Below are 20617 nucleotides of genomic sequence, written 5' to 3' on the forward strand. Positions count from 1 at the left end.
TATTGGTTAGACCTGGGACCTAGACCCATCAGAGGTATTTGTTTTGACCTCTTAGCTTGGCTCTGATCCAGTGAGCCTGAAAGCTAAACCTTGGACTAATCCACTGCTCACCAACTGATCCAAACACTGACATGTGGTGGACTCTCATACGTTCTTTTACACAGTTGGATGGTAATAATGTAACTTTGGATAGAAAATCTGGACATCTGGACCTGAAGAACAGTTAGATGGGACAGGTAGGTTAACATGCTTTTTTGTATTAGTCTCAAATACAAAACTGCATAATCAAAATAATAAGAGAACAAATCATGAATGCCAGGTTTTGTGAGCTCAAATGGTCCTGAAGTCTATTTCTGACTTGTCTTTAGTTCTGTATGAGAGAGAGATGCTTTAACTGACTTGTGTAATAGTCTTGTATAACTGGAAGCAAACCAAACAACCAAACATTGCTTTAGATGATCATTTTAGCATAAGTGTTTGTCTTGAAATTAATTCAATGGTGGAAACATAATAGTTTGTAAAACTATTATACAAATGCGTGATTATTTTTCAGGTCTTGAATACACCTTTAATCCTCTTCTGTTGCTTAAAACAAGTCACGAGGGCTCCAAAATATTCCAGTTATAAGCCAAATCCTGAAATATAAAGACGCAAAGTCAATTTGTATTGATTCAATTTGATAGAGCTAAATTCTGTTGATAATGTGAAATATTAGAAAATGTTTAATATTTTATAAATATAACAATAATTCCAAAGAAATTTCAAATAAGGGAAGGATAACACTTGAATGAATTTGCATTTAAAAAAAGGAAAATGCTACATGTCGTACCCAGTATTATTTTTATATAATTGAGATACTATTATAATTCTTATTACTATTTTGAAACAAATTTTATTTCTAGTTTTTTTATTTTCATTTGAGTAATTTTGTTGTGTATTTTTGTGATTTTTAGTAGTTTTTATTTGAGTATATCACATTAAACTAAATTAAAATAAAGAAATTAAAATTAAATGAGTTGTCTTAATAGCTGAAATAAAAGTTTTTATATTTTATAGGTAACACTTTACAATAAGGTTTCATTAGTTAATGTTAGTTAATGTATTAACTAATATGAACAAACAATGAACTACATTTATTACAGTATTCTTTAGTTCATGTTAAGTTACAGTGTTAACTAATGTCAACAAGCACAACTTTTGATTTTAATAATGCATTAGTAAATGTTGAAATTAACATTTAAATAAGATTAATAAATGCTGTAGAAGTACTGTTCATTCTTAGTTCATGTTAACAAAAGCAGTTAACAAATGCTAACTAATGAACGTTATTGTAAAGTGTTACCATTTTATTTTTTTTACGCAACATAAGTTAAGTTTTAGTTAGCTATACAACCCTGATCATACTTAACAATGCTCTCTCATACCTTTATTGTCCAATTTTATAATATTGTACTACATATTTAAAATATTAAAGACACAGAGACATTGTATAGAGCAAGGTATTGCCAAATTAAATATTCTCTTGATGACATGAATGAGAATTGTTTAACGTAGCTTGTATATGTGCGTCTTGATGTGTAAGTAAGAGTGTGTTTGGGTGTTTGCACGTAAGACAGCTTATCTGTCTGCCGAGAACCTCCTAACGGGATTTACAGGTCTTAAATGAGCGGGTCTGTTTGCTGAAAACATGTATAGGTCATATATATGCTCCCAGTCAAAAGTTTTTGAACAGTGAGATTTTTAATGTTTTTTTTTTAAGACATCTCTTCTGCTCAACAAGCCTGTTTTTATCTGATACGAAGTACAGCAAAAACAGTATTTTTTAAAAATATTTTTACTATTTAAAATAACTGTTTTCTATTTGAATATTTTTTTAAATGTAATTTATTTCTTTGATTTCAAAGCTGAATTTTAAGCATCATTACTCCAGTCACATGAACCTTAAGAAATCATTCTAATATTCTGATTTGCTGCTCAAAAAAAATGTTGAAAACAGCTGAGTTGAATTTTTTCCAGGTTTCATTGATGAATAGAAGTTGAGAAGAACACCATTTATCTGAAATAGAAATCTTTTGTAACATAAATGTCTTTATCATCACTTCTGATCAATCTAAAGCATCCTTGCTAAACAAAAATATGAATTTGTGTCATTTTTTGTGATTTTTAACATACCTGTTTTTTATCCTGTCAGTGAGAGATGGTTTTGAGGTTGATCTTCAGTCAGCAGCAACTGTGGACGATTCTAACATTCTGCCAGCTATATTCTGCGGTCAGCCGGCATTCTGTAATTGGTATAAAACACAAACACAGAGACAGACCACACACAAAAAACAAACACACACAAACTTGACGTGCATGCATCCATACAACTTTAACTGGCCAACAGCAACATGTGTTAAATATTAAGTTCAGCAGGCAAATACAGTTCTAAAAGAATTTTTTTTCAGTTTAAGCAGGGAATTACGGAATTAAGGAATTCCAATTCGTGCACCACGGAAAATTAAGAACAAATCGGCATCCAGGCAACAATCCGGTCAGGTTAATCTGTCAGAGCTGTGCTGAACAACAGGCTCCTTGTAATGCAGACCTAATCTAATAATTGACATAATTAAAACATTTATTATCAACCAGACAACATTTTACATTACAGCAGAATGTAATAAGAAATATCCACCTTTTTCCTCAACACGGAAGTAAGCCTATGGGTGAGACTTCTGGTTCATTAGCAGCAATAGGGAGAAAGCGAGAAGAATAACAACGTTCAGTAAACAGTAAAACTACACTACAAACCAGTGTGTTCATAATTAAGAAAATACATTAAAATAATATGGTAAAAAACACCCATTTGCAATATCAAGCAGCAAAACAAGCTGTTTTGTATAGCTAAAAATAGCTGGACGCGGATGAGACCAGAAGTTAGACCCATAAAATGTACAGATGGCTGCGCCCACTCTTGAAGAAAAAGGTGGATAAAGAAAATGTTGTTTAAATAAATGTGATGTGTCTATTTTTGCCAGCCAGCAATTGTGAAGGTGGGCATGACCTGTTTGGCAAAGTCAAAGAGAACAGCCCGATGGGAACTTTTATTGCCAACCTCAGTTTCACCACACACCCATCATCCAATCATATGCGCTTAAAACTTTCTGGAAAAGACGCTGATTGGTTTTATCTGGAGGGAAGAACCATTAGACTGAACTCATCGTCAACTAGGATTATTGATAGAGAGGTAACATTAAAAAAAAAAAGTATGCTCATATTCTGTCTTGATTTTGTTTCATTTATTAATTTGATTTGTCTATAATGATATTACAGATTCACGGCTCCATTTTAACAGCAACTGTAAGGTGTTACGAACATAAAACCCTACAGGTAAGTTTAACATCCTGTGACATACAACAGAATCCTCTTTAAAAAATTGGATTTATCTATAAAATGTATAGTTGTCAAATAAAAGTAATGTCACTGTCAGGCTGAACACAGGATCATGGTAGAGGTTCTGAACGAGAACGACAACAAACCAGAGTTCCTACAAAGCTCAATTCGTCCTCTGCAGCTCAGTGAGGTAAAACACAACACAATTCATTTTCTTTGTTTGTAGTGTAATGACATACGCAATTGTTCAAAAATTTGGGGTCAGTACCCATTTTTTTTTTTTTTCTTTCTTACTTTCAATTATTTTTATTCACCATGGATGCATTAACCCTCTGGTTGTGTTCGGGTCAAATTGACCTGGAAAAGTGAAAAAAAACTGGTTAATGTTATCACATTGGACTCAAACTTACTGACTTTGTTCACACAGGGTGTAAGTACTTCTCTGAATTTTTTTTTCAAATTTTCATCATTTTTTGTGGGTTTTATTTCACCTAGTCACACTTGTGGTGTTCCCGGTCAAAAATAACCGGACTCCAAACAACTGCTTGTAAATCTGTCATTTTGGTATATTATCACAAAATATTGGAATAAATCTTTTTGTCAACTTGTTTTCTTTCATTTAAGACTGGTTTTGTGTTTTTATTTGCATCTGATTAATCGTAGGCCTCATTTTTCTGAGAGAAGGTACCTTGTTTCTAGAGTTAATCTTTTTTTTTTTAATGAATAATTTTCACAATATGAGATAAAAATTATGAAAATTTGCACTGTGTATCACACTAGTGTGCTTTAATGTTTAATCTGGAACTTTGCTTTTAAATGCTTTTATTTTGTACAAAATTGCAAAAAGTCACACTTGTGGTGTTCCCGGTCAAAAATGACCGGACTTGAAAACAACTGCTTATAAATCTCTCATTATGCTATATTATCACCAAATATTGGATTCAATCTGGTTTTGTGTTTCTATTTGCATCTGATTAATCGTAGGCCTAATTTATCTGAAAGTAGGCAAAAACTGTACTAAATAACACAAAGACACACTTATGGTGTTCCCAGTCAAAAATGACCGGACTCCAAACGAGGTACCTACTCTCAGATAAAAGAGGTTTACGATTAATCAGATGCAAATAGAAACACAAAACCAGTCCTAAATGAAAGAAAACAAGTTGACAAAAAGAATGAATCGAGTATTTGGTGATAATATAGCATAATGACAGATTTATAAGCAATTGTTTGGAGTCCGGTCTTTTTTGACCAGGAACACAACAGGAATCCGAACACAACCAGAGGGTTAAACTGATAAAAAAGTGACAGTGAAGATGTATAAAGATGACACCTATTTCAAATAAATGAATATGAAGCAGCACAATTGCTTTCAATATTCATAACAATAATAAAAAATCCTTCTTGAACAGCAAATCAGCATATTAGAATGATTTCTGAAGCATCATGTGACACTGAAGACTGGAGTAATGATGCTGAAAATTCAGCTTTGCATCACAGGAATAAAATACATTTTACAATATATTAAAACAAAAACAGTTATTTGAAATTGTAATAATATTTCACAATATTACTGATTTTACTCTTAAGTCTTACAAATCCCTGTACTTTTGAACAGTATATTGCATATATCTGTATACATTTAAAACATTTTGCCATATTTTACTCCACTCTTGAGATTTTCTCTCATCTTCTGCTGTTTGTTTGATGTGTTTGCTCAGTTGACAGCGGTAAACTCTGTAGTGTTTACAGTCCAGGCCACAGATGCTGATGGAGACACACTCACATATTTCATTGATGAAACATCAGTAGGTGAACCAAACATCTCATCAGATCTAAAAAACCACAGTAGAAACCTTCTAGTCCTACTTCAGCCTCATTTAACTTAAAGGGATACTTCACCCAAAAACGACGATCATTTAACCATCCTAAAGTTGTTCCAAAGCTGCATGAGTTTCTTTCTTCTGTTAAACACAAAAGAAGATATTTTGAAGAATGTTGGTAACCAAACAGTTGTCCAACAAACTATCAAAATATTTGCCTTTATGTTGAAAAGAAGAAAGAAATTCATACAGGCTTGGAACAACCTGAAGGTGAGTAAATAATGACAGAACTTTCACTTTTGGGTGAACTGTCTCTTTAATTTTTTCTTATGGTAATAAATCAAAATAAATGAATAATCTGTGGACATGTGTTTGTATATTTCCAGCCTGATGCCAGGTATTTTCGAGTGGACTTACCCAACAGTGGCAAAGTGATTCTCAACAAGTCACTGGACTATGAGATCAAAACTCAGCTCCGACTGACTATTTATGCAGTGGTAAAATACAAACAGAAAAATTAAAAAATTAGAAAAACTGAACTGTTGATTTACTCAGATGCTGATGTGGTTTTAGGAGACGAACACAGATGAGCACTACAACGCAACAGCAACAATAATCATCAATGTGACAGATGGGGATGACCAATACCCACAATTCCAGCCTTGCACTCTTCTCTCAGCCAATCTAAGCAAGCGCATATGTGCCAGTCCTCTGTACACCGCCAACATCACAGAGAACGAGCAGGTAAACCCTGTGAATATACAGACGTCTCAAGTCAATTATGTTCACCAATGCTGCATTTATTTGAAATACAGTAAAATCAGTAATATTGTGAAATATTATTACAATGTAACAGAACTGTTTTCTATTTAAATATATTTTAAAATGTAATTTATTCTTGTGATGCAAAGCTGAATTTTCAGCCTCATTACTTCAGTCTTCAGTGTCACATGATCCTTCAGAAATCATTCTCATATGCTGATTTGAAGCTCAAAGAAACATTTCTAATTATTATCTTATTATTAGTGTTGAAAACAGTTGAGCAGGATTCTTTGATGAACAAAAAGTTCAAAATACCAACATTTATTGGAATTAGAATTTTTTTTGTACTATTATAAAAGTCTTTACTGTCTTTTACATGCTTAAAAAAATCTTACTGACCCTTGGAAGTGTACATGGAAGTGATTCCTTCTTATCATCTGTTCATTTGTCACCCAGGACGTTGTCTTGGATTTCTTTCCGGGTCCAATTCAAGCAGTGGATGGTGATGAGGGTCTCAGAACGCCAGTAAAATACACCATCCTGTCAGGTGCTTCTCTTTCTGTGCCACTGATGCAAACTCCTGGAATAAAAAACAAATTTTGATTAAATATATGTGTATCTGCTCTAATACAGGGGCAGATAATGGCAGATTTGTCATTGACAGCCATTCTGGAGAGGTGAGGTTAACAAGATGTGTGGAGAACAGACTGCTGATCCCGACGCTGAGACTGCGTGTTATGGTGCGCCTGACAGTGAAGATTAAAAAAAAAAAAAAAAAAAAAAAAAAAAAAAAAGAAAGAAAAATAAAATTAAAATAAAATAAATACATAAAAATACATTTAAAAAAGTAAAATAGTTAAATAAAAATATATTTATTTTTATTTATTATTTATTACATTTATTATATTATAAAAATAAATGTATTGTTACATTTATTGTAATATATAAAAATAATAATAATTAAATATATATAAAAAAAGAAAGAAATGCTGTTTTCTTTTTGAAAGCATTGTGATGTTTCTGCTCAGGCAGCTCAGACGGATGACCCTCTGAAGTATGCAGTAGCTACAGTTCTGGTGAGGGTCCTAGCAGAAAACAGGTTTCCACCGCAGTTTAACCGTTCAACGTACAGAGGCTTTGTCAGCGAAAGCACAAGTCCTGCCTCACTCGTCATGACGTATGCCAACAAATTACTTATCCTGGAGGCCACAGATCAAGACTTCACTGGCGTATGTGACTCAACTAGATCATTACAAAACCACACAGTCTATACGACCACACAGCAGTAACACCCCAATTTCAACATCACAAAGACACTGGTTTGACATCCAATGGATGAAATATGGAGTTTTGTCTCTGTTTAAGCCTTAGAAACTGTGTTTGTTTTATGTTTGTGGGTTAAAGGGCTTCAATCCCAGACTGCAGTATTCTCTAAACTCCCAACACAACAGTTCTCGGCTCTTTTACATTACACAAGAAGGATTGCTCATCGCTAAAACCAGCTGGCTACACCCCGGCCACAAATATTTCCTAGAGGTATGACATTAAGACTACATATATACATTTTATATTCAAAACTGTAAATACAAATATGTACATTAGAACGTGTTTTACAAGTACTATTTCGGTCTTTCTACTTCAGCATTTCACATTTACTTCAATGTTTTAATTGCCATCTCTTTGTATTATTATTACTAATTTCCAAGTGAAAATTGTTCAGCCACTACTACTTATTCTCAAAAATGTCTGAAATAAGACCACTGATGACTGTGTTACAGGTTCTAGCCACTGACCTGGAATCAGGAGATATTGTTAAAGCTGCATTGCATGTGGAAGTTCTTCAGAAAGGCCAACCAGGTACTACAAAGTCTTAGATCTCTAGATTATATCTTATAAAATCTTTTTACATATACAAAATGTGTGAGCACTGTTTGTGCAAAGCTTGCCACAACATACACTACCGGTCAAAAGTTTCTGAAAGATCAACTGACGTTGAAGACTGGAGTAATGATGCTGAAAATTCAGCTTTGCATCAGAATTTAGTTTTAAAATATATTGAAACAGGAATAAGTTGTTTTAAATTGTAATAATATTTCACAATTGTACTACTTTTACTGTATTTTTGATTAAAGAAATGCCGCCTTGGTGAGCATAAACATTGGTGAGCATAAACAAACTTTTGTCAACATTTTTAAAAGATTTTTTTTTTTTTTTTTTTACTTTTGACCGGTACTGTATAATAAATATTAAAAAAAATAAAAAATTAAATAAACAATGCTTAATTAAATAACCAAACATTAAATAACCAAACATGTAATAAATAATAATCAAGTATATTCTATAAGTTCCACAGGGTCCTTTGGGGGTGGGGCATGTGTATAGCAGTGAGGCAGTGGGCAGGGCAGAGGGCGTGGCAGGGGTGTGTCTGATCCTGCTGGCCATTACCTTATTTACACTGGTGCGGTGCATACGGATGATCAGAGAGAAGCGGGATCATGTCACCTGGAGCAGTGTGGCTGACAGCAGACACCCTAATGTGGTAAGACAAAATATATCCATGCAACCTGCAGATAAGATAAGAAACTGAACAATCCATAACAACTTCAACTTTTAACCTCTCACAATACCGTTAAAAAATTTGGGGTGTGAAGATTTTTTAATGTTTCTGTCAAAAACAGTAAAATTGTGAAATATTATTAGAATTTTAAATTACTGTTGTCTATGTGAATACATTTTCAAATGTAATTTATTCCTCTGATGCAAAGCTGAATTTTCAGAATTACTCTTCAGGGTCTCATGATCCTTCAGAAATCATTCTGATATGAAAATTTGCTGTTTACAATTTACAGTTTGGAATAATTAATAATGATTTCTGAAGCATCATGTGACACTGGAGACTGGAGTAATGATGCTGAAATTCAGCTTTGCATCACAGGAATAAATTACATTTAAAATATGTTTCAATAGAAAAACAGTAATATAATTTTGTAACATTTTAGAATTATTTAAAATGTGTTAATTGTCGATTTTGACACTTAAAAATATTAATTTCTTTTAAAACTTTTGATAGTTTGTAAAAAATACACAAAAACCAGAAATAATATTTTTAGACTTTTTAACAATTTTAAATACTTAAACAAGTTTTAAAATGAACCTTTTTCAATTTCTTAATATTCCATGTCTAGTGTCTGAGATGGTTCCGGATGGTGAGTTAATGTCACTCTATACCTCCTTAGTGAACCTAAAAAATTAAAACAGAAGTTTCTTAAAGCATACACTCTTAAAAATAAAGGTGCTTTAAAAGGTTTTTCACAGTGATGCCATAGAAGAACCATTTTTGGTTCCACAAAGAACCATTCAGTCAAAGGTTTTTTAAAGAACATCCCTTTCTAACCTTTTTAGAATCTGAAGAACCTTCTTTCGCCACCAGGAACCTTTTGTGAAACAGAAAGGTTCTTTATGGAACCGTTTAGACAAAAAACGTTCTTCTATGGCATCATGAAGCACCTTTATTTTTAAGATTGTAGAATGACATTTTGTTACTAAACCAAGATTGTCTGTTAAAGCAGAGTCACTCATTTATGGAGTGTTAGATCAGACACTGCTTGATGCAGTATCCCAGACCTTTTAACTTTGAAAGTGCACTAAGCAGTCTTTGTTTAATTCTGGTAAATACAACAGCGGTCTTGGACTTTATACACCTACCAGTGTACATGCAGCATCACACAAACACAAAACATCTAATAACTTTAGTCTTCAGTGTCCCATGATCCTTTAAAAATCATTCTAATATGCTGATTTGCTACTCGAGAAATTTTTATCATGCTTATTATACACTGTAGATGCATTCACTGTTGAATTGTAGAGTGCATCATTTTAAACCTTCTTAAATGAGGTCAAAACTACTCAGTGCACCTTCAAATTTCCCATAGCATCCCTTGTGCATTTGTGCTTTTAAACAGTAGAAATGTGTTTTCACAGAAGCAACTGTAAATCCAGCTGACGGACAGTTTTTATCTAACAGATGAACCAGAGCCGACCGATGACCCTAGAGGAGGAAACATTCTCATATCACAACGAGGCATTCAGCGAGTATGACTACTCCACCTCACCTTTTTACGGCAAACGGGGCATCTACACCAAAATAGAAGAACCACTGCCATCATCATCTGTGAACTTACCATCAATTACCTTCAACAAATCCTTACGGGAACCAAGACGCAATTATTTGGCACTGAGGCCTAATGGGAAACCCGTGAACAGATTCAACAATAAAACAGTGACATTTAACGACTACGTTGTGGTTCGGGAATGTGACGAGGAGTTTGAAGAAAATACGGAGACTACATTCACAACAGAGGTGGAGATTTGTACCGATTTGGAAGAAATAGATTGTGAATTAGTAAATGATGATTCAGATCTCCCAGAAGAATTTGAAATACAATCACAAAGAATCACTTTATACTGTGATGACATACACACTGAGTCAGAAATGCTCAACAGAGACTACGAGATAAATATTACAGACCACACAGAAGTAAAAATTGACTTGGAAGATGCAGATCCACTGGAAGTAAGGCACGAAAAAATAGCTGGAAAACACATATTCAAGTCTGATATACAAAGAATACGAAAACACTCAACTGAAAGTCAAGAAAGAGATCATACAGTAACACAAAACCCAGCATCAGAAGATGCTGCACAAGCAGAATTCTCCATTTTTCGAGAAGAGCCATATATCATTAATCCTAAAGCCTTGATTTCAAACGCTGACAAACCCGTCTATTCAGAAAGCTTTACATCAGATGCTACCAGACAATCGGATTATCTTAATTTAGATCCTCAAATTTCAGTAGCTGAAAGTTCATTACAAAACATTCATGATGTAAGTAGCTTACAAACACATCTAAGCATATTAACATTTGATTCAGATCAGTACAATGGATCAGAACAATGTCTGGAAGTAGAGGCTGACAACACTGCAAGCTCAAACACATATTATGTTAACGAGGACATTGCAACAAATTTAGATGACAGCAGTCCAGAAGAGGAGTCTGTATCTAATCTAGACACAAGTAGTCAACATCTGAACTCTCTTCAAGACATACAGATTGAATGTTACGACACAGACACAGATGAAACTAATGATGGAAGATGATATTAGGAGATTGATAAAAGCACCAACTGAGCCTTTGGAAAATGGGAAAAGACTCAGATATAGCATCTTCAGGGAAATAGAGGATTTGCACGTATGTCACCATTTGGTCAGTTACCCAGATGCGCGGCCATATTGGCGATACTCGGATGTAAACAACAGCATAGTACGGTTAATGTACTACTGAATACGTTGTACCGCTAATTTACGCTGTCTTAACCACGGACAAAACGAGTGGAAGCTGCTAAATCATATAAAGAAGGACTTTGTAAGCAGAAAAGGGCGCAATATTTTGACAAACTTAAGTTGATAGGTAGTAAAGATATGAGAAGTATCAATTAAGGTATTAGCCTAATATTTCACCCACCTGACCGGAAGTGATAAGAACAAACACGAATGTTGTCAAGATTCTTGCTCTAGAAATCCTGGTTCAGTTTGGCCAACCATAAATGCCTTTTGTTCCTGTTTTTTGCAGTCTTCTGCTTGATTTGTTCACTTTTGGCAGTTTATAGTAGTCCAAGTGTTTTTCCCGGTCCTACCGATTAGTACAGCCCAAAACATGACAATAATTGATCATTTTCAGTCAGCAGCAGTAATTAGCAAAACATGCCAGTTTCGTTTGGTTCAGCGGCATTGTTTACGTTAAGTTTAGCCGATTGATGACGTGTCGTGAAAACACTATACTTCGAGCTATGGGCTTTAAACTAACTTCTAACAACAAGTTTTAAAGTTTTCCAGGTAAGCTGTTCTTCACTGATGGTTTTCAGACATCCTGTGCTCGTCCTGCATTATATAATGTGCATTATTGCACACTGACGTGCTTCCTTTGTATTGAAATTGCACTTTGCATTGCAAAGTACCATCTCAAATAAAATCTACTGATGACAAACAATATGGTGTAGACAGTCTTCTAAAATTTAACTTATGTGGGACTTAATGTCAAAGTAATCGAAAAAAAACAGGTGCAATATGTTTTTTTAGATTAGAATCTGTGCAAAAACAAGAAACCCCACAAATGGAAACCCGATTGAAAATGTGATTCATTATCATCAATTTTATTGAGAAACACTCTCAGCTATAAGACAGTATTTACAATACCTGACAACAGCATATTGAATAGAGTTCACATTCAATTATAAACATATATACACAAATTATATACGAATGTAAGGAGAGGAGGTCATTTTCAGTCACGTACGAATTGCAGAGGGGAAGAAAGGTGAGAAACCAAAATAAAGTCTCACATAATAACATCAAAAGAGTTTGAAGGTTGAGGGGAAAAGGCACTTGAGGAAAGAATAGCTTTAGTTTGTTGTTTCAGTCTATTAATGAGAGTACTAACACTTCATAAAGCTCTCACTGACAGGCCGTAGTGGGTGGAAATAGTCCTTCAAGAAGGGGTTTTGTTCATATAAATTAACACCCAATCAGTCAGTCTTTTTCAAATCAAACTGACTGGCAAAACAAGCCTTGGCATTCTGATCCACCATGAAATTATGCAACATCCTTACTGCATTATACTACGAAGTGTCATGTCTAATATCACACATCCTCTGGCTAAATGGAGATAAATACATGTAGTGGTTTCAAGACATTTTATATTATGTAGAAAAGTAGTTTACATTAGGATATTCTTTTTTATCTACCTAAAAAAAAGTGTTTGTATAATGTGCAGTGTAAAAACACTAGTGGGCGGTTATTGCTGTATGCCGTGTCGGGTTACACATATGCCATTATATGCTGCATTATACGGCCGCATTTTAGTGCATTATAGACCATCAGACAAACCTCTACACAACACTTTGACAAGCTTCACAAGCTGACCTGAATACTATTTCATCAGTGCATTTGAAATCACACCAGAATCCAATGGTGATGAGTGTTAATCTACAAAAAAATGCTGTGGAGGAACAGAAATGTTTTGTAAACACAGTAATGTTTCACAATGTGGTATGCTTGAAATCATAAAATAAATTATTGTTCGTTTTGCATTTTTCATGTGCAAAGGTTTCAAAATTAAAACTCATCGTGTCGGACAAGAGCTTCTCCGAAATCTGTCGCTTGGCTCCCGACAAATAAGTCATACTTATCCACAATTTCCTGCTTTGTGAGGTGTCCGTCCTATCATAGAAATAAAAGAAGATATTCAAGTAGATGTCAAAAAAAAAAATCATACAAACAACAATGGCTACAAGGCTAGAAAATGATGTGAACATTTAAATTTGTCAGCAGTTTGTGCTTCATATACAGTTATAGTCAAATGTTTACATACACCTTGCAGAATCTGTAAAATATTATTTTACCAAATTATTTTTTTATTTAGTCGTTTTTCCTTCTGAAGCATCAGTGAGCATTTGAACCTTCTGTAATAGTTGCATACGAGTCCCTCAGTTGTCCTCAGTGTGAAAAGATGGATCTCAAAAATCACACAGTCATTGTTGGAAAGGGTTCAAATACACAACAATGCTGAAAAACCAAAGATTTTGTGGGATCTGAAGGATTTTTATGAAGAACAGTGGGCAGTTTAACTGTTCAGGACAAACAAGGAACTCATGAACAACTATCACTAAACAAAAAAAACATAGCTGTTAATCATTCGGGTAACATGGTATTAAGAATCAAGCGTATGTATACTTTTTAACGGGGTAATTTTTATAAATTCAACTATTATTATAAAAAAACAACATGCATTTTGTATGATCCCTCTTGTTTTGGTAAAATAATTAACATATTGCAGATTCTGCAAGGTGTATGTAAACTTCAACTGTATAACAAATCTGACACACAAACAACAAAATTCTGGTAACATGCTCATTTAGGAAATTAAATTAGTGAAAATGAAATTAGTATCTGTAGCTCAAACAGGTGTTTGATGGGTCTTGGGTTTAATTCCCAGGGAATGCATGAACTGATCAAAATGTGTATTATAAATACAATGCAGGTCACATTGGAAAAAGGCACCTGCCAAATGCATACATTTAAAATTAACATTGTCATAATTTACAGTTATATTCACAATAATGTAATTTCAGTTCCAAATGATTTCTTTTTTTTAATGGACCACTAAAGGAGATGTTCAGCAGATTGACCTGAAAACTGTTTTTCATGTACTTACAATCTACTTTTTTTCTATTGTATTGAAAAGGTGAGGATATTTTGGTGAGTACAATTTGCTAGAATGCTCAGTTTTGGTTGAACCGTTAATTTAATTCCAGCCGTTATGCAAAGATCTCATTTTTTTGTAATGGAACTTCACTTACTTTAGAAAAATTTCATTTTTAGAAACTGGGGGTATAGAAAATTTGAACTTTTACATACGATTGTTAAATATGTAATGCATTTACCTTATCTACATCAGACTCATACACCAGGTGTTTGGCTTCAGCCTCTGCATGGTCGTAGTCAGAGGGCAAGATCCAGTCACGGGTCTCATCCTTATCCATACGGCCGTCTTTGTTTTTATCCCTGAACTCTGTAAACTGTTCTCTTTCTGTTTTCACCCACTCTGGTTCATTTGCATCACCGTCCTGACTGTACATATCACCTGAAATACACAAACAGACAAGGTGAGACAAAATCCATACACTGACTGAACACAAAACAAATGATTTCTGTCCATTCAGGTCTCTCTTAAATACACACAAACACACGTGAAAAAAAGAAAACAACTGACTTACCAATATATTCATCCAGGTCGATGAAACCATCTCCATTTTTATCAATGTCCTCCATGGTCTCCTGAAAACCAAACACGGACAAACATTCACAATTGCTGATATAGTACTTGTGTACAAGACTGTAAATGGTTGTGCTCCAACAGTTTTTAAAAGACTTCCAATAATAGGACGGTATAGAAGAGCGGGTATAAGATATTTTGAAGTATCATTGTGTGTTAAGAGAATACTTAGTCTGCTGTTTTTTATTATGTTTACATCAACCTGCCAAGGGACTAAGGACAAAAATTAGCTAATTCTGGCTAAATCTGGCAAATTTTACATGTATAATTAATGTGTACTGTCCATCATTAAACAAACAAACAATTGGCATTCTGTATGTCTGATTGTCAAGACGTACCAGCACTATAATATCTTTCATATAGTCAAATTCCTCTGGGTGAAGAAATGCTGTAAACTCTTCCTTATTGGCCCTCATGTCACCATCACGGACAGCCATCTTGAAACGGCGCTCATCTCTAGCCATCATCTGCTTGTAGTTAAAACCGTCCTCGGGATCTGCTTCATCTAAACACAAAAACACATTACATCAGTCTGAATTTTTAGCTTTTTATAATAAATAAGATTTTTTTTCCTTCTGTCCTGACATAAACCTGTTGTTTTGAGGTCAGACATTGACTACGGAGTCTTAAAAAACTAATTTGAATTCAATACTTGAAAAATGAGAGCGTAGCTGGATTTCTGTGCATTTAAATGAGACTTAACTACTGAATGAATCAATAAACAGATTATACATACCAAGGATGTAGCCGTAGGTAGCATTCTTGTATTCCTCCCAGGAGACATAAGAGTCTGAGTTGAGATCATGAGCCTGCCACTGCCGGTCCACATCATCATAGATCCATCGCTTCTGAGCGTGCTTAATCCACCGTTTCATCTCATCAATGGTCACAAATCCGTCGTGATCCTCGTCAATCTTTTCTACAATCTTACTGTAGATACAGAGAGGGAGTAAGTGAGCTGGAGAGCTTTCTCAAGTGAAAAGTTCATCAAAATGTGTTGTATGTGTATGTGTGTGTGTGTGTGTGTGTGTGTGTGTGTTTTTACCCCAGTCTCTCTTTGCTCTCCTCTGGCGTGAGCTGGTCGAAGGTCTTCGCCTCATCTTGCCCAAGAAAAGCCTCATGGTCATAGTCGAAGTTCTCCTCATCGTCGTGCTCCTTTTTGCTGAGGGGGGCATCATGCTGAACGCGGTCCTTCTTCTCCATGGGTTTGCTGGAGGACTGAAGAACGCAGAGGGCGACAACCAACAACAGCGGCAGCAGGTCCATCTTCTCGTACACTTTTTTTTAACAGGGTCAAAAGCAGAACCAATAGGAATATATTAATGTAAACAGACACAATATTGTTACAACTAATTATAATTTTCCATCATGCTTCTTGTATACATAGTGTTAGCTTTTATTTTATGTAACAGGAAACTTCCAAGTGCAATGAGTAAAACACACACACACACACACACACAGTCTGGTTCCTTGTGGGGACTCTCCATAGGTGCAATGGTTTTTATACTCTCCACACTGTATTTTCTATCCCCTTACCCTAACCCTACCCCTAAACCTAACCCTTACAGAAAACTTTCTGCATTTTTAGTTTCTCAAAAAAACTCATTCTGTATGATTTATAAGCTTTTGTACCCATGGGGACCTCAAGCCAGTCCCCACAATGTCAAAAATTTCAGGTTTTACTATCCTTGTGGGGACATTTGGTCCCCACAATGTAGCAAAAACAAGTACACACACACACACATGTCTGGTTTATTATCTTTGTGGAGACTCTCCATAGGCGCAATGGTTTGTATACTGTCCACACTGTATTTTCTATCCCCTTACCCTAACCCCTACCCCTAAACCTATCCCTTACAGAAAACTTTCTGCATTTTTACTTTCTCAAAAAACCTCATTCTGTATGATTTATAAGCTTTTGTGCCCATGGGGACCGCAGGCTGGTCCCCACAATGTCACAAATTTTAGGTTTTACTATCCTTGTGGGGACATTTGGTCCCCACAATGTAGCAAAAACAAGTACACACACACACACACACACACACACACACACACACACACACACACACACACACACACACACACACACATACATACATACATACATACATATATACACACATACACATACACATACATACATACATACATACACACACACACACATACACACATACATACATACACACATACATACATACATACATACATACATACACATACAGACACACACACACACACACACACACACACACACACACACACACACACACACACACACACATTTTTGCTAGTGCAATAAAGTTTACATACTTAACTTATAGTTTCTATTTTTTTTAAATATTGTATTCTTTTATTTAATAAACATCCCCAATATTTAGACACGCAAACAACATTTAAATTCCTCACATTAAGCCTCATTCAAACACCCGCAACTCCAAAACGACATAAATGAAACCGTGAAACGTAACACTGTAAATATATGCATATATGCGTTAACTGTTCTATGTTTTAATGCAAAATTGCAACTTTACCTGGTAAATTTTGTAGCGTTTCACAATGCCGGGATGATCTCACTAACTCCGGACGTCAAACTAGTTTGGGAGACGCTTCCTTTGGATGGCCCTCTCAACTGACCAATCAGATTAGAGGTAACGCTCAGACCTCATTTAACGGACCAATCAAATTGAGGGTTGCACTCGGGACCGCCCATGCAGACGTCGTCTGAGCCGCTTGGCGATTGGTCCACTTCAATCCAAACGTGATTATGTCATTGGTTTAGAACTGCCACGTCCTCAAGGCTGCTATTCACATCTTTCTGCAGAGTAGTTTGTGTAATAATTAGTTGATTATAGCCACGTTTTATTTACACAAATGCAGAAGTTGCTCAAAGTTTTGTGCCATTTAAAAATGCGTTTATTTCGATCCTACAAGAAACTTAAAGGAGGAGTGCCTTAAAACTCTAAATTGCTTGAATATCATTTAACTCACCTTAAGTTATTCATTACTGATGATAGCTAATGAGACTACCAGTCAAAAGTTTTTAATGTTTTTTTAAAGAAGTCTCTATTGTTCACCAAGCCTGCATTTATCTGATCCAAAATACAGCAAAAATATTTTTCCTATTTAAAGTAACTGTTTTCTATTTGAATATATTTTAAAATGTCATTTATTCCTGAGATCAAAGCTAAATTTTCAATATCATTACTCCATTTTTTTTGTGTCACGTGATCCTTCAGAAATCATTCTAATATGTTGATTTGCTGTTCAAGAAACATGAATAGAAAGATCCAAAGATCAGCATTTATCTGAAATATAAAGCTTTTGAATCATTATACACTATACCATTCAAAAGCTGGGAGTCAGTATTTTTTTTATAAAGAAATTCTATAAATGTATACTTTTATTTAGCAAGGATGCTTTAAATTGATCAAATCTAATAATAAAGACGTTTATAATGTTACAAAATATTTCTATTTCAGATAAATGCTGTTCTTCTGAACTTTCTATTCATCAAAGAAACCTGAAAAATTCTACTCAGCTGTTTTCAACAATAATGTAATATATAATATATATTAAATAATAATCATAATAATAATAATAAATGTTTTTTTTTTATCAATATATTTATTATTTTTGCATCAACCATTAACAGAATCAGTTCAATATACATGTAAACATACTTTTCTAACCACCCTTCACCCCAGTCCCACCCTCACTAGACAGAACACTTAAATGGACATTATTGTGAGGCACTGACCTGATGTGTAAAATAAGAGGAGAGAAATAAAAAAATTAACAATAACAGTGATAATAAATAAAAGATTAAAGTACAGAAGAGTTACATTATCACATCAGCATTTTCAGTCAATGTAACATCCAATATAAATTTGCCCCAAATCTTTTCAAACATTGATGACTTTTTTTTCAGATTAAACATTATTTTTTCAACAGGAACATAAGACGAAAGTTCCCTAAGCCATACAATATGACTTGGTGGTTCTACTGATTTCCATTGTATAGCTATGCATTTCTTTGCTGCTATCAGAGCCATCTTAACTAAGCGTAAATTCTTCCTTTGATCAAGTTGAAGAACTGATTCATCCCCCAATAACATAAATCTCGGATCAGGTGGAAGCTTGACATTAATAATTTTGTTAATAGTTTGTATTATATTTCTCCAGTAGGTTTTTAGTTCTGAACACATCCAAAACATATGTAATAATGTACCCACCTCTGTTTTACATCTAGGGCAGCATTCTGAATATGAATCACTTATCTTGTGTAATCTTTCAGGTGTATAATATACCCTATGTAAAATATTGAACTGTATTAATCTATGTCTACTATTAAATGAAAATGTTAAGGCACTTTTACAGATAAGTTCCCAAGTATCTTGATCAAAAGTGCATTCCAGATCTTTTTCCCATTTAAGTCTTGAAGATGAAACGTCCTCCCCATACAAGTCAGTGAAACTGGTATACATATAAGACACAAAACCTTTGGATTCTTTTTTCTCTCTTATAATACTCTCTATAGGGAGTGAAGAGAGGGGCCTTAAATGACCTCCCTGTACTGTATTAATATAATGTCTCACCTGAAAATATTTAAAAAAATGTTTAACAGGAAGAGAAAACTTTGACCTTAATTGTTCAAATGTCATTAGTGTGCCCTCATCATAGAAATCTCCAAACACCTGTATTCCCTTTTTATACCAATATTGTGTTATTCCATCTCTTAATGCCTCAGGAAGAGATGGGTTGCAGTGAAATTGAGTATGGTTATATAATGAAAGTAGCCAATTATATTTTTTCCTGATCGCAAACCCCAGTTTGCAAGTGTGCCTAATGAATGGGTTATTAACTGCCTTTATAACACAAGTCAGAGGGATGAATAAGGCCTTATCTAGAGGTATTTCCCCTGCATGATATTTTTCAATTTGTATCCATGCAGGTGAAAATGTACTGTTCTTCTGCCAATACCATACCGCTCTCATTTGTGCTGCCCAGAAATAAAACAAAAAATCTGGAAGTTGTAATCCACCTTTTTTGGATGTCATCTGTAATGTCTTAAGTTTAACCCTTGGAGTTTTTTTTATTCCAAATACATTTTCTAATTGAACTATTGAGATTATTAAACAACTTTTGTGGGACAGAAATGGGAAGGGTCTGAAATAAATATAAAAATTTAGGAAGAATGTTCATTTTTATGCAATTTATCCTGCCAGTTAGTGATAATGGTAATGAATTCCATCTTTCCAACTTCGAAGGAATATTTAGTCCTAAATAAACAATCTTTTCGGAGTTCCATAAAAAAGGGATGTTATTTAAAGGCATTTTCTTCGCAGCCAATTTCAATGGCATCATAACACTTTTATTAATATTAATTTTATAACCAGATATGTCCCTAAAGTTTTCCAACAGTTGAGATAAATTAGGTAGAGATGAATCAGGATTAGTTAGATATAGCATCACATCATCCGCGTACAATGATATTTTGTGTATACAACCTCCTATCTCCAGCCCAAAGATTGATTCATGTGCCCGTATTGCTATGGCCAGGGGTTCCACCACTAGCGCGAAAAGTAGCGGGGAGAGAGGAATAATAAATGTTTTTTTGCAGCAAATCATAATTTTATAATGATTTCTGAAGGATCATGTGACTGGAGTAATGATGCTAAAAAATAATTACAATTTGAAATATATTTAAGTAGAAAACAGTTATTTTAAATAGTAAAAATATTTCAAAATTGTACTGTTTTTGCTGTAC

General features: G+C 34.4%; 3 protein-coding genes across 8 annotated transcripts in view; 1 reads left to right on the forward strand and 2 right to left on the reverse strand.

Annotated features, from left to right (window-relative positions):
* kcp (kielin cysteine rich BMP regulator) overlaps window positions 1-2306 on the reverse strand; it is a 55882-nt gene extending 53576 nt beyond the window's left edge. For both annotated transcript variants that reach the window (XR_007829716.1, XM_051135412.1), the window contains exon 1: window positions 2173-2306. The gene's annotated coding sequence lies outside the window, so the exon portion shown is untranslated. The remainder of the gene's footprint in view (window positions 1-2172) is intronic.
* Window positions 206-12070, forward strand: LOC127180982 (cadherin-related family member 5). Of its 5 annotated transcripts, none has more exons than XM_051135413.1 (16): window positions 206-236; window positions 2192-2291; window positions 3018-3226; window positions 3313-3369; window positions 3470-3562; window positions 5094-5180; window positions 5582-5692; window positions 5769-5939; window positions 6414-6504; window positions 6591-6697; window positions 6986-7186; window positions 7362-7493; window positions 7736-7814; window positions 8303-8496; window positions 9143-9163; window positions 9982-12070. In XM_051135413.1, the coding sequence occupies exons 2-16, from the start codon at window positions 2198-2200 to the stop codon at window positions 11113-11115; spliced, it is 2781 nt and encodes a 926-aa protein (XP_050991370.1). In that variant the 5' UTR covers window positions 206-236; window positions 2192-2197; the 3' UTR covers window positions 11116-12070. The 5 variants fall into 5 exon arrangements, with proteins under 5 accessions (XP_050991370.1, XP_050991371.1, XP_050991375.1 ...); XM_051135415.1 differs by having other exon boundaries at window positions 218-236; window positions 2192-2269; XM_051135414.1 differs by lacking the exon at window positions 9143-9163.
* Window positions 12071-12139: 69 nt separating this feature from the next.
* On the reverse strand, window positions 12140-17472 carry calub (calumenin b). Its single transcript, XM_051135427.1, has 7 exons — window positions 17383-17472; window positions 15894-16125; window positions 15585-15778; window positions 15187-15353; window positions 14790-14850; window positions 14457-14656; window positions 12140-13233 (listed from the first exon to the last, which is right to left on the reverse strand). The coding sequence occupies exons 2-7, from the start codon at window positions 16112-16114 to the stop codon at window positions 13129-13131; spliced, it is 948 nt and encodes a 315-aa protein (XP_050991384.1). The 5' UTR covers window positions 16115-16125; window positions 17383-17472; the 3' UTR covers window positions 12140-13128.
* Window positions 17473-20617: the final 3145 nt, after the last annotated feature.

This window comes from Labeo rohita, chromosome 18 (assembly GCF_022985175.1).
Source record: "Labeo rohita strain BAU-BD-2019 chromosome 18, IGBB_LRoh.1.0, whole genome shotgun sequence".
In the NCBI taxonomy this organism is placed as follows: Eukaryota; Metazoa; Chordata; class Actinopteri; order Cypriniformes; family Cyprinidae; genus Labeo; species Labeo rohita.